Raw genomic sequence first — 17,973 nt, forward strand, 5'->3', positions numbered from 1 at the left:
TTTTGCACTGTCTGCCAAGTCTCTCCAGGATTTTCCAGGAGTAAATTATGAGGTATCTTTTTCGCCTTCGTTCCAAGGAATGCAGTTGAAGGGGCTTCAAGCGTTCCCCATACTTCACATGAATGTATACGGGCAGTGAAAGTTATTTGTACGTTTTCTAGCTGGGTAGTCTCGCCTGTCTTGACGTAAGGGCCCTGTACAGGATGTGTTTTTCGCCCTAGATTTTGCATGCAAGAAGAAGTATTTTGGATTTCTTCTAATTTCCTTTGTCTCGTTTTGTTTACTCTCTCATGAACTCCGTATCATGCAATCAGTTTGTGCTCCATGTTCCTGTTTCTCTAACCAGCGCTTCCTTTCCTTCTTCAGAAAGTCTGCAGCCTATGAGAATCTCTTAAACGTCGCCTCTGAGTTTGCATCTTCTCCTTTGCTGTACAGGTATATGTCAGGAGCCAACTTCGAGCGCCATTGAGTTCATTCACGGTGGTCATACCGTCATCACAGCGAATTTCATTAAGGTCTTGATTTGTTTGGTCCCAGTTGATGTTCTTGTTGAAACTACGTTTATTGAATTTTCCCTCATGATCTTGTTTCTCTGTCTCAGGCCACTGTGCCATTACGTCTGCACCTTGATTGTATTGTGGTCTGAGATGTCTTCTACATGCTTATGTCCCGGACCAGGTCCTCATTGTTCGTAGCTGTAAGGTCGAGAATATTTCCTAGTTCGATCGATCTTGCTATCTGCTGGCTTAAGGCGAATTTGTTGCAGAGGTTTAATAATTCTAATGTGCGAGACTGTTTCTCCAACCTAACTCCAGAGACACTCCAGTTGCAGTCCTTGCAATATCTTCCGTTTGAAGATGTCTCAAAGTGAAGTCACCTAGAGACAAGGTAATTGGAACCGGGTTTGGTAGGTTTTCAATTCAATTGTAGAAAGACTACTAGACCCTGGCATGTTTAAAACACACAGGAGTAAAGGTCTAGTAGCTACTGGCGGGGAAGACTCGCTGGGGAAAACATCTAAAAGTTCCCCGCTTAGAAACAAGTAGCAATAACACCATGCAACACGGGTTCAGTAACAATACAAGCAACAATAGCCCCTGCAGTAGGGGTGGATGTAAAGCAATAGCGTAAGGAATGTTCCCAGCTGCAGCAGAAGTGTAGGCTAAACAACAGTATTAACAACGGCAATAGTGCAGCATGAGTGCAGGCTGAAAAAAGATTTCAACGGTAACTGTTGTAACAGGATTGGAAGATAAAGAAGAGTACCAACAATAATCGTTGCAACTTGAAGGGCGGTTAGAAAGGACCTCAAAGTTTTATTAAATATTTTACTAACAATAATCTGAGTCTCAAGAAGTCAGGAAAATGTTATCACATGAAGGGTATGCAGTTAAAGTAATCTGTCAGATTTTGTTGCTCAAGTTTCTTGTTGTACCATTGGTATATCAGATGTGATGAATGGTTTGAAAAACCGACAAGTTGAAGATTGAGACACTTATGCAACATATGGGATCTTTATTCAGGAAACGTTTCGCCACACAGTGGCTTCATCAGTCCAATACAAAGTAGAAAGGCGTAAGGAGAGGAGTTTGAGGTAATCAGTCCCTCAGCCTGGAGTCGATGTGTTCAGTCCATCAATCTTGTAGAATGTACAGCATAGGGCCGTAGACGTGGCTTATATACTGTAGACACTGTATACCACTATGACCCAACCTCCTCCTGCTTCACCTCACCTCGCTACAGTATATAAGCCACGTCTACGGCCCTATGCTGTACATTCTACAAGATTGATGGACTGAACACATCGACTCCAGGCTGAGGGACTGATCACCTCAAACTCCTCCTCTCTTACGCCTTTCTACTTTGTATTGGACTGATGAAGCCACTGTGTGGCGAAACGTTTCCCGAATAAAGATTCCCATATGTTGCATAAGTGTCTATATCAGATGTGTTTGATGTATCAGACGTCTTCAAGAATAAACAAAAAAATATTCCACGAGTGGCTTACGACAGTGGAAACTCTCCCAAAAGTCTCTGTACCAGGAAGCCTTTTAGCAGTAAGTTTGGAGTTTCTAGTATTTTGAGTGAGCAAGTGAAATATGGTACGAGGAGATGGTAGACTGTCCTGGCTGGCTCCGCGGGGTGTGGGTGGGGGGCAGGTTGGGCTGTCGCCCAAGGGATTGCTCTTGAGGGGGGCTTTTTCCATCAAGTTTAGTCTGGATGGAAGTATAGCGAGGGTTGAGAGGATGGTAGGAGGGAAGGGGTTGGTTATGGTGTGCTTGGGGAAGGCATTGATGTATTGTTTTGCTGTTTGTAGTTGATTGTAAAAATAAGTGTTAATTAATATTAAGGGACTGAAGTTGCTCCTCGGCGAGCCTCGTGTTGTTTTCGGCAGTCATTGAAAAGCATTTGTTTACAACGGGGTACGGGAGTTATTTCTTGGGTGGCTTTAGGTAGAGATCGTTTTGATAAGGACCTGCCTCGTATGGGCCAGTAGGCCTTCTGAAGTGTTCCTACATTCTTATGTTCTTATGTTTCAGTGACTCTTAAAATATACCACATCATGCCCTCCCTCGCACACTCAAACCCTTCTCCACACACTCATACCCTCACCCATGCTCATACCATAACCCCAAAACACTGGTACCCTTTCTACATATTCGTATCACTCAGAGAAGCGTGTTTCAGCATCCATGGTGTAAGACTGATCATCCTGCTACCAGTACTTGTATGAAACGTTCTGGGACCAGACTTGAAGCTGTCGCGATGACACACGACATACAACACGGGCTGTATCCGTCAGGTTGTGATAGCTATGTAGTCCTGCGGAGCCGCTCGCAACAACAGCCTGGTTGATCAGGAAGCCAACAAGGAAGTATGACTCAGGCCGGGCTGAGAAGGTAGAACTCTCGAAACCTGATAAAGGTATGTCACAGATAAACGTCACATTCCAGCAATCCACGACTCTGTGAAGACATAAATACGTTTTTTCCAGGATTTTTCCTGGATTTATAATTATAGTCTCTCGTTCTCCCTGTTAAAGTTCTTAAAATCTAATCTTGTTTTTTATTTAGTGTGTTTGTAGGAGTGAAGAAATAGTGTTTTATTGGCTGTTTTATTACAGAGTAAACTCATGATTCCATTAGTGTTGGTTTATGGTTATGTGGCCTTTCTTGTTTCTAGGACTCGAGGGAGGCAGTGCTTGCGAGAGTGACTTTTGTAAAGTGATGTTCACTATAGTGTCCCATAGATAGAGAGCCAGTAATGGTGTCTGGTAGAGAGTTAGGGGCCCCATGGTGCCCCCATAGAGGGTGGCGGAGAGAGTGGCGTGGAGGGTGGTGTTGCAGAGTGATGTTGATGGCACAGTTTCAGGGTAACGTGTCCCCTGGGACTGCCACGGAGGATTACGCTAATAAACCTTGGATTGCATGCTGTCCCTGATACGCCGACACGAACATCCCCTTGCCTTGCACTTTGTCCCAGTGAGACGCAATGTGTTTTTCCCTTGTTCAGGAAGACCCAGCTATGTTCCCTCCATGTTCAGGGAGTTCCAACTGGTGTTCCTCGCAGGATCATGGAGGCCCTCTAAGTGTCCTTCGTGTTCAGACAATCCCTGCGTGTGGTCCCTCACTAAAATATACCCAGTGAAAGACTTTAAGAATAACCAGTGCATTAACTCAAGTATCCTCGTATTCTTACAAAAATAGAAGTCTCTAGGATAAGCATTGCCCTTTAAAAAGCAAAGAGTTCACAACAGAGACTAGCCTATTACTAACCAACAACATTCTCAACTCCATTAGCAGAAAGCATAAATATGAAAAAAATATAAGATTTGGTTTTATAACGAGATACCAAGTAAACAGATGTAGGCTAGCGCTCACTAAAAGCCAAAAAAGAAATCCGCATTCAGATACTGTGTTCACGTAAATTCATTAAAACCAAAGACACTATTCTAACTAAACCAATAAACCTTGTATCCTAATAACCGAGACAGTAAATATACTAAAGAACTTCTCAACTACAGGACTAAACCTTGCCAGGGAAAGTCACCAGTTTCCGTGTCCAAGTTAGTGATCATCTTACTGATTATTACCCAAATATTCTTTACCTGTCACTAGCTAAGTCACCACAGGTAATTTTAATAGCTTCGCTAAAATACAAAGCAAGAAATAAAGCTGAAATCTCAACTTTCCTGTATACAAGGAAGCTGTTCGTGTGTTCATGTCTATCATTATAACATAGTTCACCACGTCTGTAAAACTCAAATATAATGAAAGAAGAGGGTCGAGTCGGGTTTTTCTGACGCACTCTTTCAAAATAATTACAAAAGTATCTCCGAATTTGAGGTAAATTTACATAGATCTAATTCAGATGTTAATATCTGTATCAGCCTAATTATTCCAGGGCTAATCATACACACTCACACTGTGACACTACTCAGTGTGTACCCCAGTAATGAGTATAACTTTGTCACTACTAGTGACGGGACGATACCAGAGTTTTTTCCCCATACCGATACCTTTCCTATATATTTTTTATAATTAAAATTGTAATAACTATGTTCAGTTTGTAAGGTAATGCTTATTGCACAGTGAGTATTGAATAACACAGGAAGGTTAAATATTAAATAAGTTAATTTCTCCGAATTGAGACTATCATTACTAGGCTTGTTGTGTTAGTTGCTAGTTGTGTGTGTGTGTGTGTGTGTGTGTGTGTGTGTGTGTGTGTGTGTGTGTGTGTGTGTGTGTGTGTGTGTGTGTGTGTGTGTGTGCGTGTAACTCTCACAGTCGTGAGAGCACACAAACACAAGTGTAATATTAATATTTTAAAAAGTATCAGCTAATATCGACTGTTTTCTCACCGATACTGTTACTGTAAAAATGACCGATACCGATACTAAAGCACATTCATAGTTACTGGTTTGTTTCTTTCCCCGGTAATGATGATAACTCGCCATTACTACATGCTTACCCTCAGTAGTGACTTAACTTGTCACTGCAGTAATGATTATAACATGTCACTACTTGTATGCCATCAGTAATGATTATAACATGTCACTACTATATGTCTACCATCAGTAATGATTATAACGTCACTACTATATGTCTACCACTAGTAATAATTATAACATGTCACTACTATATGTCTACCACCAGTCACTACTATATGTCTACCATCAGTAATGATTATAACATGTCACTACTATATGTCTACCATCAGTAATGATTATAACATGTCACTACTATATGTCTACCATCAGTAATGATTATAACATGTCACTACTATATGTCTACCATCAGTAATGATTATAACATGTCACTACTATATGTCTACCATCAGGAATGATTATAACATGTCACTACTATATGTCTACCATCAGTAATGATTATAACATGTCACTACTATATGTCTACCATCAGGAATGATTATAACTTATCACTACTATATGTCTACCATCAGTAATGATTATAACATGTCACTACTATATATCTGCCATCAGTAATGATTATAACATGTCACTACTATATATCTACCATCAGTAATGATTATAACTTGTCACTACTACATGCCTACCTCTCAGTAATGATTATAACTTGTCATTGTTCCTACGTCCCATTAATGATTATAACTTCTCACTACTGTATTTATACCCCCAATAATAATTGTAACTTAAATTGACATTACTATATTGTATTCTGTCTCAGTGTTGCCATCTCTGATTTAATATATATAGGATTTTGTTACTGTAGCTAAAATAATCATTACGGTTTTCAATAATTCTATACTTAGACGACGTATTATTAAATTTGGCATTTAGATAATCAGCTGTTTAGTGTAAAGTAATTTTAAATCTGGTTGTGGGCTGTTAGAAATGTTCTGCGTTACTGGGGCTTTTTCAGAATTTATGAAAGCTTTCACCTAATTTTGCAGGTGATGTATATTTTGAGAATAAAAGTGAGGTGGCTACAGTGTTGTGGAGGTAGGCTGTATCCAATGGAGGTAGCCCTTATTCACTAGAGGTATAGTCCTTATTCAGTGGAGGTATAGTCCTTATTCAATGGAGGTATAGTCCTTATTCAGTGGAGGTAGTCATTCTGTAGTATAGTCTGTGCATGGAAGATAGTACTTATTCAGTAGGTGGTGTTGTTATGCAGTGAAGGTAGTACTTTTATGATGGAAGTAGCACCAAGGATGCAATATTCGCTATCTTTGTACAGTGTCGATAGTATTTATGCAGTGTAGGTAATCTTTGTATACAGTGTAGAATGTTGTATTTAGCGTGTACTTGTGGAAGAATAATTGCATGTTCTCAGATTCTTTGAGTAGTAATGCTCGTTGATATCTGCACTTTCTGCTGAGAAACTTACGTGGAATCACTTTGTTTGCTAATGTGCATTCCTTTCTTTGTTTCAGGTATGTAGCTGTGGAATGCGGTGTTTAGGTGCTGACGTGTCCAGTGTTGCATCTGTGTGGCCCACCTGCCCTGTCTGCCTGCAGCTGACTCCTACAACACTCCTTCTGGCCTCCTACACCAGTCCTTGCCCAGCCCTACTTCACTAGTTCTCCTGACGACCAACTCGTCCTTCTCCTTGCCTCACTCCTCACTTCCCGTAGGTAAATCCTTTCAGTGTCCCATAATTCGCCATCTGCAACTCCGTTATCCTTGCCTCTCCCTTCTTTATCCTCTCCTCGTTACCTCTCACTGTTGCTCCACCCTGCATTAACTGTTATCTGTGTCAGTGTATCCCTCCTGCTATAATTGTAAATGTCATCTTCGTAATCCTGTAGCTGTAATCCTCACACTTCCTTTCCCTTTTACCTATAATTGTCTTAATCTTTTTCTTCTTGATATTTAAACAATGACAGATGTGCTTCTATATCACACGGTACACGTAGAATAGACATAGACTATTATCACGCCAGTGGTTCTAAGATAGTTTCAGTAACTTCAATTCTTGTTAAAGGTTCTCGTAAACAAGCAACGTATCGTACAGCCGCAGTCCAGCTGCTTTAGTCAAGTGTCATTGTGACGGTATTAGATCTTCTCGTCGTACATACCTCCCTTGTTAATTCTTAAGTCTTAGGTGAATACTCAAGAAGCTTTTCTTCAGTAATCTCAGTACAGAGAAAATAGCAAGGTTTAGGAAGGTAGTTCATTCTTGTGTAGTTATCAAGGGCCACAGCATTGGTGTAGATACCAAGGATCTCATCACTGGTGTAGATACCAGAGGCCACAGCACTGGTGTAGATACCAAAGGCCACAGCACTGGTGTAGATACCAAGGGCCACAGCACTGGTGTAGATACCTAGGGTCACAAGACTGGTGTAGATACCAAAGGACACAGCACTGGTGTACATACCCCCGACTCCACCACCCGGCGACCAACTTCAGCACTTACGTTGAAGTTTTCTCCACAACTTGTCTCAGTCTGTGCACAACAAGTTTACACAAAGTTAAATAAAGTATTGCTTGTTGCAGCACGCCGTCTGCCATCCACGAGTACTTAGTAACACTGTATAGCTTGTCACACTTAAGTCACGAAAGCTGCATTTTTTCCCCATATCTCACTCAACGGGGTCATCAGCATTTTTTCATGTATATGTATATATATATTTTGTCTTGTAGGCCAACAAAAATCTTTGGTAGGTAGTTGTTAGAGTATTAATGTCCAGGCCTAGTGTATTACCTCTCAGCAGTACAGTATCATCTGGAAACTGATGTAAGGTTATATGCCTGATGGCACTGGTCTCTTTCTGAATATTTATACAGTAAACCCAAGTACAACTGTAGGTAAATGTAAGCTTGTATTCTTTTAGCGTACGGGAATAAAGTAGTTGAGGTGATAGTTGTTAATGTTGTCCAGGAAGGAGGAGGAGTCTTCTAGGTGAGTCCACTGACTTACCTGTGATTGGTTCCTAGAGTTCTGTCTTCAGTGGCGCCTCTTGTCTCTCTCCACTGTCTTAATCTCTTCTTTATTTGCCCTCATGCTCTTGTCTCCAGCTGTGCATCCCAGGCCTCATTAATCCCTCACTCCTCGACCCATCCCACATACCTCTCTTCCTTGTCCCTGGGGTCCCTGTGACCGAGACCCTGTGGTGGTCGGGGTGGTCTCCTGCGGGCTCGTGCCACGGTTGGGCGGGCGTGGTGCGGCCCCCACAGCAGCACATCCGTGTGCAGCAGCCACAGGCAGCAGCAGTACAGCAGCAACAGCAGGCGTGGTATTCACCGCACCTGCCGTGTCGCCTGGTCCCGCCCTTCACCACCACCATGGCCGCTCCATGTAAGGTTGTCAGTGTTGTGTGCATGGCGGCCCCCCGCAGCTCCTTTCCCGACGCTTGTGACCGTCCCTGTTACACAACATCCACCACGCCTACGCCCGCACGCCCATTCCACCACTGCGTGTTGGTACTAGTGTATATACTGCTTGTGTACTGTAGCGCTGCTTCAAGTTTGCATGAGTGTACAGGCCCAGTAAGCCTGGTTGCCATCATGTGGTGCTCCGAGTCGCTCATGCAGCAGGTGTTGCATCACTCTGTTATGGTAGTACACGGTGACTCCAACACACACGTTTGTTAGTAATGTGTTGGAGTGAGTGGCACTCCTGACTGACGTGATGGGTAATGCATGTTTGCGGTGCACCGTGATGTTTCTCAGGTTGATCTTGCAAGTCTGCAATGTTGCTCTTGTCTAGTGTATCACAAAGTTCCCCTCTCCTCCATCCCAGGGTCATCCCTCACCACCACCACCATCTACGACCCGGTAAGTGACTTCTCTTCCATATTTCCGCTTCGTAAGTTACGCTTTCAGAATGTCCATTTTTTCTCATTACAATCTTTTATTCATTACATTATTACATAAGTAATTATATGAATTATATATATCTTACCAATGTATATTTAATATTTTTAAGAGGTTATCAATGGTAAGTTAACGAAACTCAGCCATTTTAAAGTTGAAATGCCCTTTTTTTTTTCCTGACCATTTTAAATTGTGAGCCGGAAGGCTCAGTTTTTTTTTTCCTTTATTTTCTTAACGTATTTCTGTGGCCACAATGACGGTTCTTTGATAACAATGAGGGGGCTTTTGAGCAATGGAATTGGATTTGTCATACGGATGACTACATTCAACGCTTATCAGTTCTCTTGTGTTGAATGTAATTCTCTGCATGACTTGAAAATTTGCACTTAGAGCGAACTGTTGTGCATAACAAGTACTTGTTGAGTGTTCTTGTATCTCTATCTGCATACCTAAAGACGAGTATGCAACGTGAGGTGACGTTATTTCTGGCTGGACACGTTTCCCCCATCCAGTTACACTGGTAAATACACAAATAACCCGCACATAGAGGAGAGGAGCTTACGACGACGTTTCGGTCCGACTTTGACCATTTACAAAGTCACGCTATGTGACTTTGTAAATGGTCCAAGTCGGACCGAAATGTCGTCGTAAGCTCCTGTCTTCCATGTGCGGGTTATCTGTATCGTTCCAGTCACGGTATTGTGCCTTTTTTTGTTATTTACACTGGTAAAGCTTCTGGTGGGCGAAACGTTTCCTGTAATAAAGTTACCTCATGTTGCATACCTTGTTTTCATAAGTTTCTCTGTTATATATACATGGAGGCTCCAACTATCGACGTTGATGCATTCTTGGAAAATTGATGGTGATGTCCACATACCAGAGGAAATTGGAGAGGTATCTTCACCAGGTGCCGGATCAGTCAGGCTGTGATGGATATGTGGATCAGCAGACCGCCAACAGCAACAGCCTGGTTACCAGGCTAACACTAGACGAACCAGGCTCCAGGAGTAGAAAAACTCTCGGAACTCATCAAAAGTATAAAGTGGGTGTTATCCTCTCTAACCCATGACGTGGGTTGACTGGAGGTTCCTCTCTCATAGGCCGCTCAACATAGTAGAGTTTCGAGTGCCTCTAAGTGTGACTCGGCCATAGGCCGCTTATAATGCCAAGACGACGTAGGCTTTATCCAGCAAACCTACAAATTATTTCAGACTATAATTTATACAATTGTTCTAACAGATATTCTTCAAATAGTGCTATACATGGTGTACAGGAGGGTCCCGCTTATACAGCAGGTTAGGTTCTGGGCTACCGCTGTAGAGCGTAAATTGCTGTAAAGTGAAACATAGCCTTGTTTTACTTTCAAACCCATATGAAAGCCTGATAACGTCTTAACACTTATCATATATTAAGTGAGCAATATAGCTAGGCCTAAATAATGCATATACAGTACACACGTTTCTTAACTTAAATTATTTTCTTTCTTAGAGTGAATATATTTATTGTAGGAAGTCTGAATAAATGAAGAATAAGTGGAATTGAAAACCGCTGTATTAGCGAAACACTGTAAAGCGAAGTGCTGTAAAGCGGGGGAGGGGCTGCGGGCATATATTGGTAATCAGTATTATTATTGAAGGAAATGTGGTAAACCCGTATGGGGCGTACAATTATTATAAAACAATCTTAGTGTATTGTGAGTGTAAGTAGATATTTGTAAGACTCGGCTCTAATCTTACGGTTTCATGAGACAGATAAGACCATCAATGCTGGCAGAGTGCAAAACATTTAACACGCTTCCGTTTCATACGTGCAGGAGGATGATTAGTACCTCCCTGGCCGGTTGGTGTCTTACCAATCTACTCTCTACATCTCTTCAAAATATGCAGATTTTTACCTAGAATAATCTAAGAAAGTGGGCGTGGCTCACTTCCATTAGAGTTGTCACTTGTTCGTCTGCTACGTAGACTTAAACCAGGAGGAGGAAGAAGCAAGGAGTAAGAGTATGAGGCAGTAAACGTGGTAAAGGTGAGACAGTTGAGGCAGTAATATCTTGGTGGAAGCTGCAGGCTTTCTCTCTCTCTCTCTCTCTCTCTCTCTCTCTCTCTCTCTCTCTCTCTCTCTCTCAAGGAAGGTCACATTGGGGTGTCATTAAGCGCGCACACTGGAAGCTCTCATCTCCTTGTGCTGAAAGTTCTCACATTGGCACACTGAAGCCCATTGTTACGACCAGTTGAAACCTCTTGCTGCAATATTTGAAGCCCATTGTTACAACCAGTTGAAACCTTGGCATAGTGAATCCCACTGTTACAACCAAGTGAAACCAATGCCAGGAATATTTACCTCCTTCGATATTATTTGTTTATATGGTGGCAGTGTAAGGCATGATGGAAGAAAACCCTGAGTGAATGTGTGGAGCATCTCAAGTGGGATAGGATAGAGGAGAAGGGAGGAGGAATGGGGAGAAGGCATAAGTGGGAGGAATAGTGGAGAGAACAGGGATGATTAGAGAGCTATAAGGAAACCCAAATGTGAAGAGCAGGAAGGAGTGAGAGAGGCTGGGTGTATTTCTAGCATCTTCCTAGAAAGCGTTAAGAAAGCATGGTAAACGATTGTGGTAGATAACAGCTCTTAGCTTGTACAATAAGGTAGTATATCATAGCCAGAGCTATTGTGTAAATAATGAGAGAGAGAGAGAGAGAGAGAGAGAGAGAGAGAGAGAGAGAACGAACGAAGGAAGTTTGTGAGAAGTTAGTGTGGAGTGGAGGTGTGTGGGGATGGCGGAGATAGTCTCATTACCTTTACTGTGAGGCTGGCGGCCTCCACAGCACATTACCCGCACCATTCCCGCCCCGGGGATTATACTCCTTCCCATCAAGGATTTTCTCATCTAACAAATATTGTCCTGTTATCGACGTGGTTGCCACGCCCCCCTCAAAAGAAAAAAGCCACGTTTTTGGGGGCTTCAGAATTTTGGTGAACCCATTAATCGCTGGCAACCTCTCTCGTTCTCCATGTGCTGTATAACCTCTATGGGTTTGGTTCTGTCCTGGTAATGTAATATTTTTAATGGTATAAATAGAATTAATTATAACCTGGTTGTGCTTTCTAAATATATAGTTATAGGAGTCGAGGCTCATGGTGTCTAGACTCTTGTAATAAATTATGATTTATTTTATATATATATATATATATATATATATATATATATATATATATATATATATATATATATATATATATATATATGGGGTCCACATCTGGTGTAAATTGTGGGACCCATAGCCTCGGAGAAAGTGGATAAAAGGCTTCAAGGAAGAGTATTTGGATTTCTTCCTGAAGCCGTTTAAATATTCCACTTCCCCTACCACCCCATCTTTTCATTCTTATTTACCAATAGGTATATTTTATTACATAATATGGTACAAAAGGTTTAAGAGATACATTGTTGATATATAAAGATGGCATATACAGTACATGAGATGTGAGAGATACACGTCTAGTACATATTGTTACGTGTTTGTCATTGATTATAATGCAAAAATCTCATCCAGCTCTTCAGAACTGGGGCACGTGCCCAAAATACAGCAGGCATTACCCCTCTGAACAACAGCGCTGAGTCGCTGGAACAGAAAACTAGCTGCCCTGGGATCCCTAGTTACCCTGATGAGTGAACATCAAAATGGTATATAATACCGACAGGTTGTTAGGTAAGACACATATGCAACAGTTAGACAACTTTATTCCGAAACGTTTCGCCTACACAGTAGGCTTCTTCAGTCGAATACAGAAAGTAGGCAGGAACAGAAGAGATGTGAAGACGATGTAATCAGTCCATCACCCTTAAAGTCGTAGAATTTGAGGTTGTCAGTCCCTCGGCCTGGAGAAGTTCAGTTCCATAGTCAGGAACTATCTGAAGATCAAGCGACAGTGCGGAGACTTAAATACTGTCGGAAGGAGAGGTGCAGGGTAGTAGTAGTAGTAGTAGTAGTAATAGTAGTAGTGAGACCTCTCAGTTGCCTCTCACTACTACTATTACTACTACTACTACTACTACTACCCTGCACCTCTCCTTCCGACAGTATTTAAGTCTCCGCACTGTCGCTTGATCTTCAGATAGTTCCTGACTATGGAACTGAACTTCTCCAGGCCGAGGGACTGACAACCTCAAATTCTACGACTTTAAGGGTGATGGACTGATTACATCGTCTTCACATCTCTTCTGTTCCTGCCTACTTTCTGTATTCGACTGAAGAAGCCTACTGTGTAGGCGAAACGTTTCGGAATAAAGTTGTCTAACTGTTGCATATGTGTCTTACCTAACAACCTGTCGGTATTATATACCATTTTGATGTTCATCTTGTCAGACACTGCAACACGTGGCATCTTGGTACAGAAAACACCTTGAACAAGCTTTTCAAGTGAGAAGGGTTGGATCTGAGAGGGACATGACCTCTCAGTTGCCTCTCACTACTACTATTACTACTACTACTACTACTACTACCCTGCACCTCTCCTTCCGACAGTATTTAAGTCTCCGCACTGTCGCTTGATCTTCAGATAGTTCCTGACTATGGAACTGAACTTCTCCAGGCCGAGGGACTGACAACCTCAAATTCTACGACTTTAAGGGTGATGGACTGATTACATCGTCTTCACATCTCTTCTGTTCCTGCCTACTTTCTGTATTCGACTGAAGAAGCCTACTGTGTAGGCGAAACGTTTCGGAATAAAGTTGTCTAACTGTTGCATATGTGTCTTACCTAACAACCTGTCGGTATTATATACCATTTTGATGTTCATCTTGTCAGACACTGCAACACGTGGCATCTTGGTACAGAAAACACCTTGAACAAGCTTTTCAAGTGAGAAGGGTTGGATCTGAGAGGGACATGACCTCTCAGTTGCCTCTCACTACTATTACTACTACTACTACTACTACTACCCTGCACCTCTCCTTCCGACAGTATTTAAGTCTCCGCACTGTCGCTTGATCTTCAGATAGTTCCTGACTATGGAACTGAACTTCTCCAGGCCGAGGGACTGACAACCTCAAATTCTACGACTTTAAGGGTGATGGACTGATTACATCGTCTTCACATCTCTTCTGTTCCTGCCTACTTTCTGTATTCGACTGAAGAAGCCTACTGTGTAGGCGAAACGTTTCGGAATAAAGTTGTCTAACTGTTGCATATGTGTCTTACCTAACACCCTGATGAGTCTTTTGCCCAGCTTCTTAAGGAACTTAGATGCACTCTTTCCCCATGAGCCAAGGGTCTCTGAGCCTATGGGAACAAACATATAATGATGTGCAAGTTCTCCATATTTTCTAGACTTTTGGGACTCCCTGAAGCTGGCAGCTGCCCCTCCTTCCTCCCTGGTGTATTGAAGATAGGTATCAGCCAAGATAGATGCACATGTATAGTCCCACACCACCTGCTTACCGTCTGTCCAGGCTTGAAGTGTGATACCATCTGGACGCTTCTGGCTGCCATCAGATCTGCATAGTTGGGGTGGCTCCCTTACTGCTGGGGATCCGGCTGTTGTGAGGCTCCTCTTGATAATGTTATTATACCTCCTCATGTCTTGCAATCTTTCCCTCGGATTTACGGCACACAAGACCATGGTACCCGAATCGGTCTGCTGCTTCACTGCCACAAATACATCTGTGTTCGGCGAGAATAGGGGCGGCAAGTCGAAGGGCAACACCAGTGCGGATGGTCTGTGGGTCGAGCCGTGTGCCAAGGCAAAACAACCACAGGGGGAGTTGAATGGTAGCTCTAGGCCTTTTCTGTTGCAATCAGTACATCAGGAGCTTACAGTGTTGCAGAAATGAGCAAGAGATCCCAGTAGATTCACCCAGAGGAACGTTCTTGCTAAGAATGAGGAAGAAGCAGCTCAGTGCCCCAGGCGCACAAGTTCCAAGTGCCAGAAAGAGTGAGCATTATAGGAATAGAGGATAGACAGTCCACAAGCAAAGGTAATAGAGTGATTACCTGGCGAACACACACACACACACACACACACACACACACACACACACACACACACACACACACACACACACACACACACACACACACACACACACACACACACCTGACGACACTGGAGGACAGGAGAGATAGGGGGGACATGATAACGACTTACAAAATACTGAGAGGAATTGACAAGGTGGACAAAGACAGGATGTTCCAGAGACTGGACACAGCAACACGGGGACACAGTTGGAAGCTGAAGACACAGATGAATCAAAGGGATGTTGGGAAGTATTTCTTCAGCCACAGAGTAGTCAGGAAGTGGAATAGTTTGGGAAGCGATGTAGTGGAGGCAGGATCCATACATAGCTTTAAGCAGAGGTACGATAAAGCTCATGGTTCAGGGAGAGTGACCTAGTAGCGACCAGTGAAGAGGCGGGGCCAGGAGCTTGGACTCGACCCCTGCAACCTCAACTAGGTGAGTACAACTAGGTGAGTACACACACACACACACACACACACACACACACACACACACACACACACAGTCAGGTGGAAAGTACAGAATATTGATACAGACATGTATATTAAACAGTTGGAAATTGTCACCTCTGAAAATCATATATTTTTTGCCAGTTGGAAGACACTGTTGGTATTTGTATACAAATTTTTGTGTCTTTTACGGAGGTGATTTTAATATTTTTTCACATTACGATGTTGTGGTTAGTTATGTTAGTGTCTGCTAGAAAACAGTGAAGGTGTCAGGATCGTGCCCTGGGGTGCTGAAATCTTCAAGAAAAAACTGGACAAGTATCTTCACGAGGTGCCAATCAACCAGGCTGTGATGGATTTATGGGTCAGCGGGCCTCCAGAAGCAACAGCTTGGTTGACTAGGCTAGCACCAGACAAGCCTGGCCCATGACCGGGCTCCGGGAGTATTAAAACTCTTGAAACTCATCAAAGGTATATCAGAATCATAGGAATCAAGATAGTCTGCTGGGTAACTTCTGACCAGTCTCGCAGACCGTGTTTGTCTTGTGCTGTTCTGCGAGTCTTACTCCACGAGGCGACCAATCATAATGCTGGTATTTACTGCGCCGGGAAAGCTTATTGGCCAAACCATTCATCTGAAGCAATTTATGTGGAGCCATCGTTGGTCCCGCCAGCTAATCCTCCCAAGTAAGCACGAACTTAATGCTATATAAATTACTGCAAAATTTCCCTCGGTATCACAGAGGTAATTTATGTGTCATATGTTCATCTCTTGATAGTGTGTCGGTTTGTGGTTCATAGTCTGGCAGTCCTTGTTCAGAAAATGCGCTTGTAGTGCATAATCTGTTACTGTGTTTGTTCAGAGAGTGTGCTTCATAATCTGTTAGGGTTTTCTTTCAGAAGCTGTGGTTCATAATCTGTCAGTGTTTGTTCAGAAGCTGTGGTTTATAATTGTTCCAGTGTTTGTTCAAAAGCTGTGGTTTATAATTGTTCCAGTGTTTGTTCAGAAGCTGCGGTTTATATTCTGCTCTAGTTTGTTTAGAAGTTGTGGTTTATAATCTGTCCCAGTGTTTGTTCAGAAACATTGTTTCATAATTTGTTTCAGCGTTAGATCGAAACTATAAACTTTCAGGTCACAGGGCGTGTCAATGTTTATCAAGACATTGTACCTGTAGAAAAAAAATATCTGATGCATTGATAGATATATATTTTTATGTAAATTAACATGGTATATACATTTTTTATGTAAATTAACATGGTATATACATTTTTTATGTAAATTAACATGGTATATACATTTTTTATGTAAATTAACATGGTATATACATTTTTATGTAAATTAACATGGTATATAGATGTTTGCTCCAAAGCTAAATAACCAACCTACTCTATTCCTGTTAAAATTAAAACAAGATAATTTTGTTATCCTTCCTAACTAATCTTATTTCAGTCTTTGTTTACTTAGAGGAATCTGGCCGAGGGGCGTAAGAACTACGTACTTGGATGCAGAGTGTAGGTTCGAATCCTGCTTTGGACTGAGAGATTAAGTTTGTAAATAATTCGCCGTTTTGTGAATTAGTAAGGCATTATTTAGTAGTGAATAAACAGAATAATAGCTAATGTAAGTCTCGTAGCTCAGTGGTACAGTGCTGCACCTGCTACCTGTCAGCACCACGGTTCGAATCCCAGTCCTCGTCCATACTGTTTATTTATTGACAGTCGTTTATTATGACTTATATTGCGTTTACTTAGCGTTTTTTTTGGCGTCAATAAACTATATTAATTTCATTATGTTTAGACTAATTTTCTCTGATTTATTGCAACACTAAATCTAGACGCTGGTAAAGCCCTGGTGCTTGTATAAGCAAGATCACAAATTCTCCTTAAACAGCACCTTAATTGTAGCGGTACTTGTAGATTATAGCTCTCACCAAGACTTGTTCGTAGACTGCAGCTATACTTAGCTCATATATCATGTCAGCCCTTGAGAGTCATATATGATGTCAAGTTATTTTAGAGAGAGTCTGTGGGTGTGTCTGTCTCTCTCGCTGTGTCAGTACTTGTGGTTCGTATCACTGGTAGTTTACAACTGGTGTACATCATATCACTGGTAGTTTACAACTGGTGTACATCATATCACTGGTAGTTTACAGCTGGTGTACATCATATCACTGGTAGTTTACAACTGGTGTACATCATATCACTGGTAGTTTACAGCTGGTGTACATCATATCACTGGTAGTTTACAACTGGTGTACATCATATCACTGGTAGTTTACAACTGGTGTACATCATATCACTGGTAGTTTACAGCTGGTGTACATCATATCACTGGTAGTTTACAACTGGTGTACATATCACTGGTAGTTTACAGCTGGTGTACATATCACTGGTAGTTTACAACTGGTGTACATCATATCACTGGTAGTTTACAGCTGGTGTACATCACATCACTGGTAGTTTACAACTGGTGTACATCATATCACTGGTAGTTTACAACTGGTGTACATCATATCACTGGTAGTTTACAACTGGTGTACATCATATCACTGGTAGTTTACAGCTGGTGTAATCACATCACTGGTAGTTTACAGCTGGTGTACATCACATCACTGGTAGTTTACAACTGGTGTACATCATATCACTGGTAGTTTACAGGTGGTGTACATCACATCACTGGTAGTTTACAACTGGTGTACATCATAT

At 42.0% G+C, this 17,973-nt stretch overlaps 1 protein-coding gene across 5 annotated transcripts in view; it reads left to right on the forward strand.

The window, feature by feature from the left end:
* Camta (Calmodulin-binding transcription activator) overlaps positions 1-17,973 on the forward strand; it is an 891,447-nt gene that overhangs the window by 395,819 nt on the left and 477,655 nt on the right. For 4 of the 5 annotated variants that reach the window (XM_070092341.1, XM_053787510.2, XM_070092345.1 and 1 more), the window contains exon 2: positions 6,415-8,282. In XM_070092341.1, the coding sequence (XP_069948442.1) occupies positions 8,270-8,282 (13 nt within the window). In that variant the 5' untranslated portion in view covers positions 6,415-8,269. Of the gene's footprint in view, positions 1-6,414; positions 8,762-17,973 lie in introns of all 5 variants that reach the window. The other variant, XM_070092342.1, reaches the window with a different exon arrangement.

The sequence above is a fragment of the Cherax quadricarinatus genome, chromosome 39 (assembly GCF_038502225.1).
Source record: "Cherax quadricarinatus isolate ZL_2023a chromosome 39, ASM3850222v1, whole genome shotgun sequence".
Taxonomy (NCBI): Eukaryota; Metazoa; Arthropoda; class Malacostraca; order Decapoda; family Parastacidae; genus Cherax; species Cherax quadricarinatus.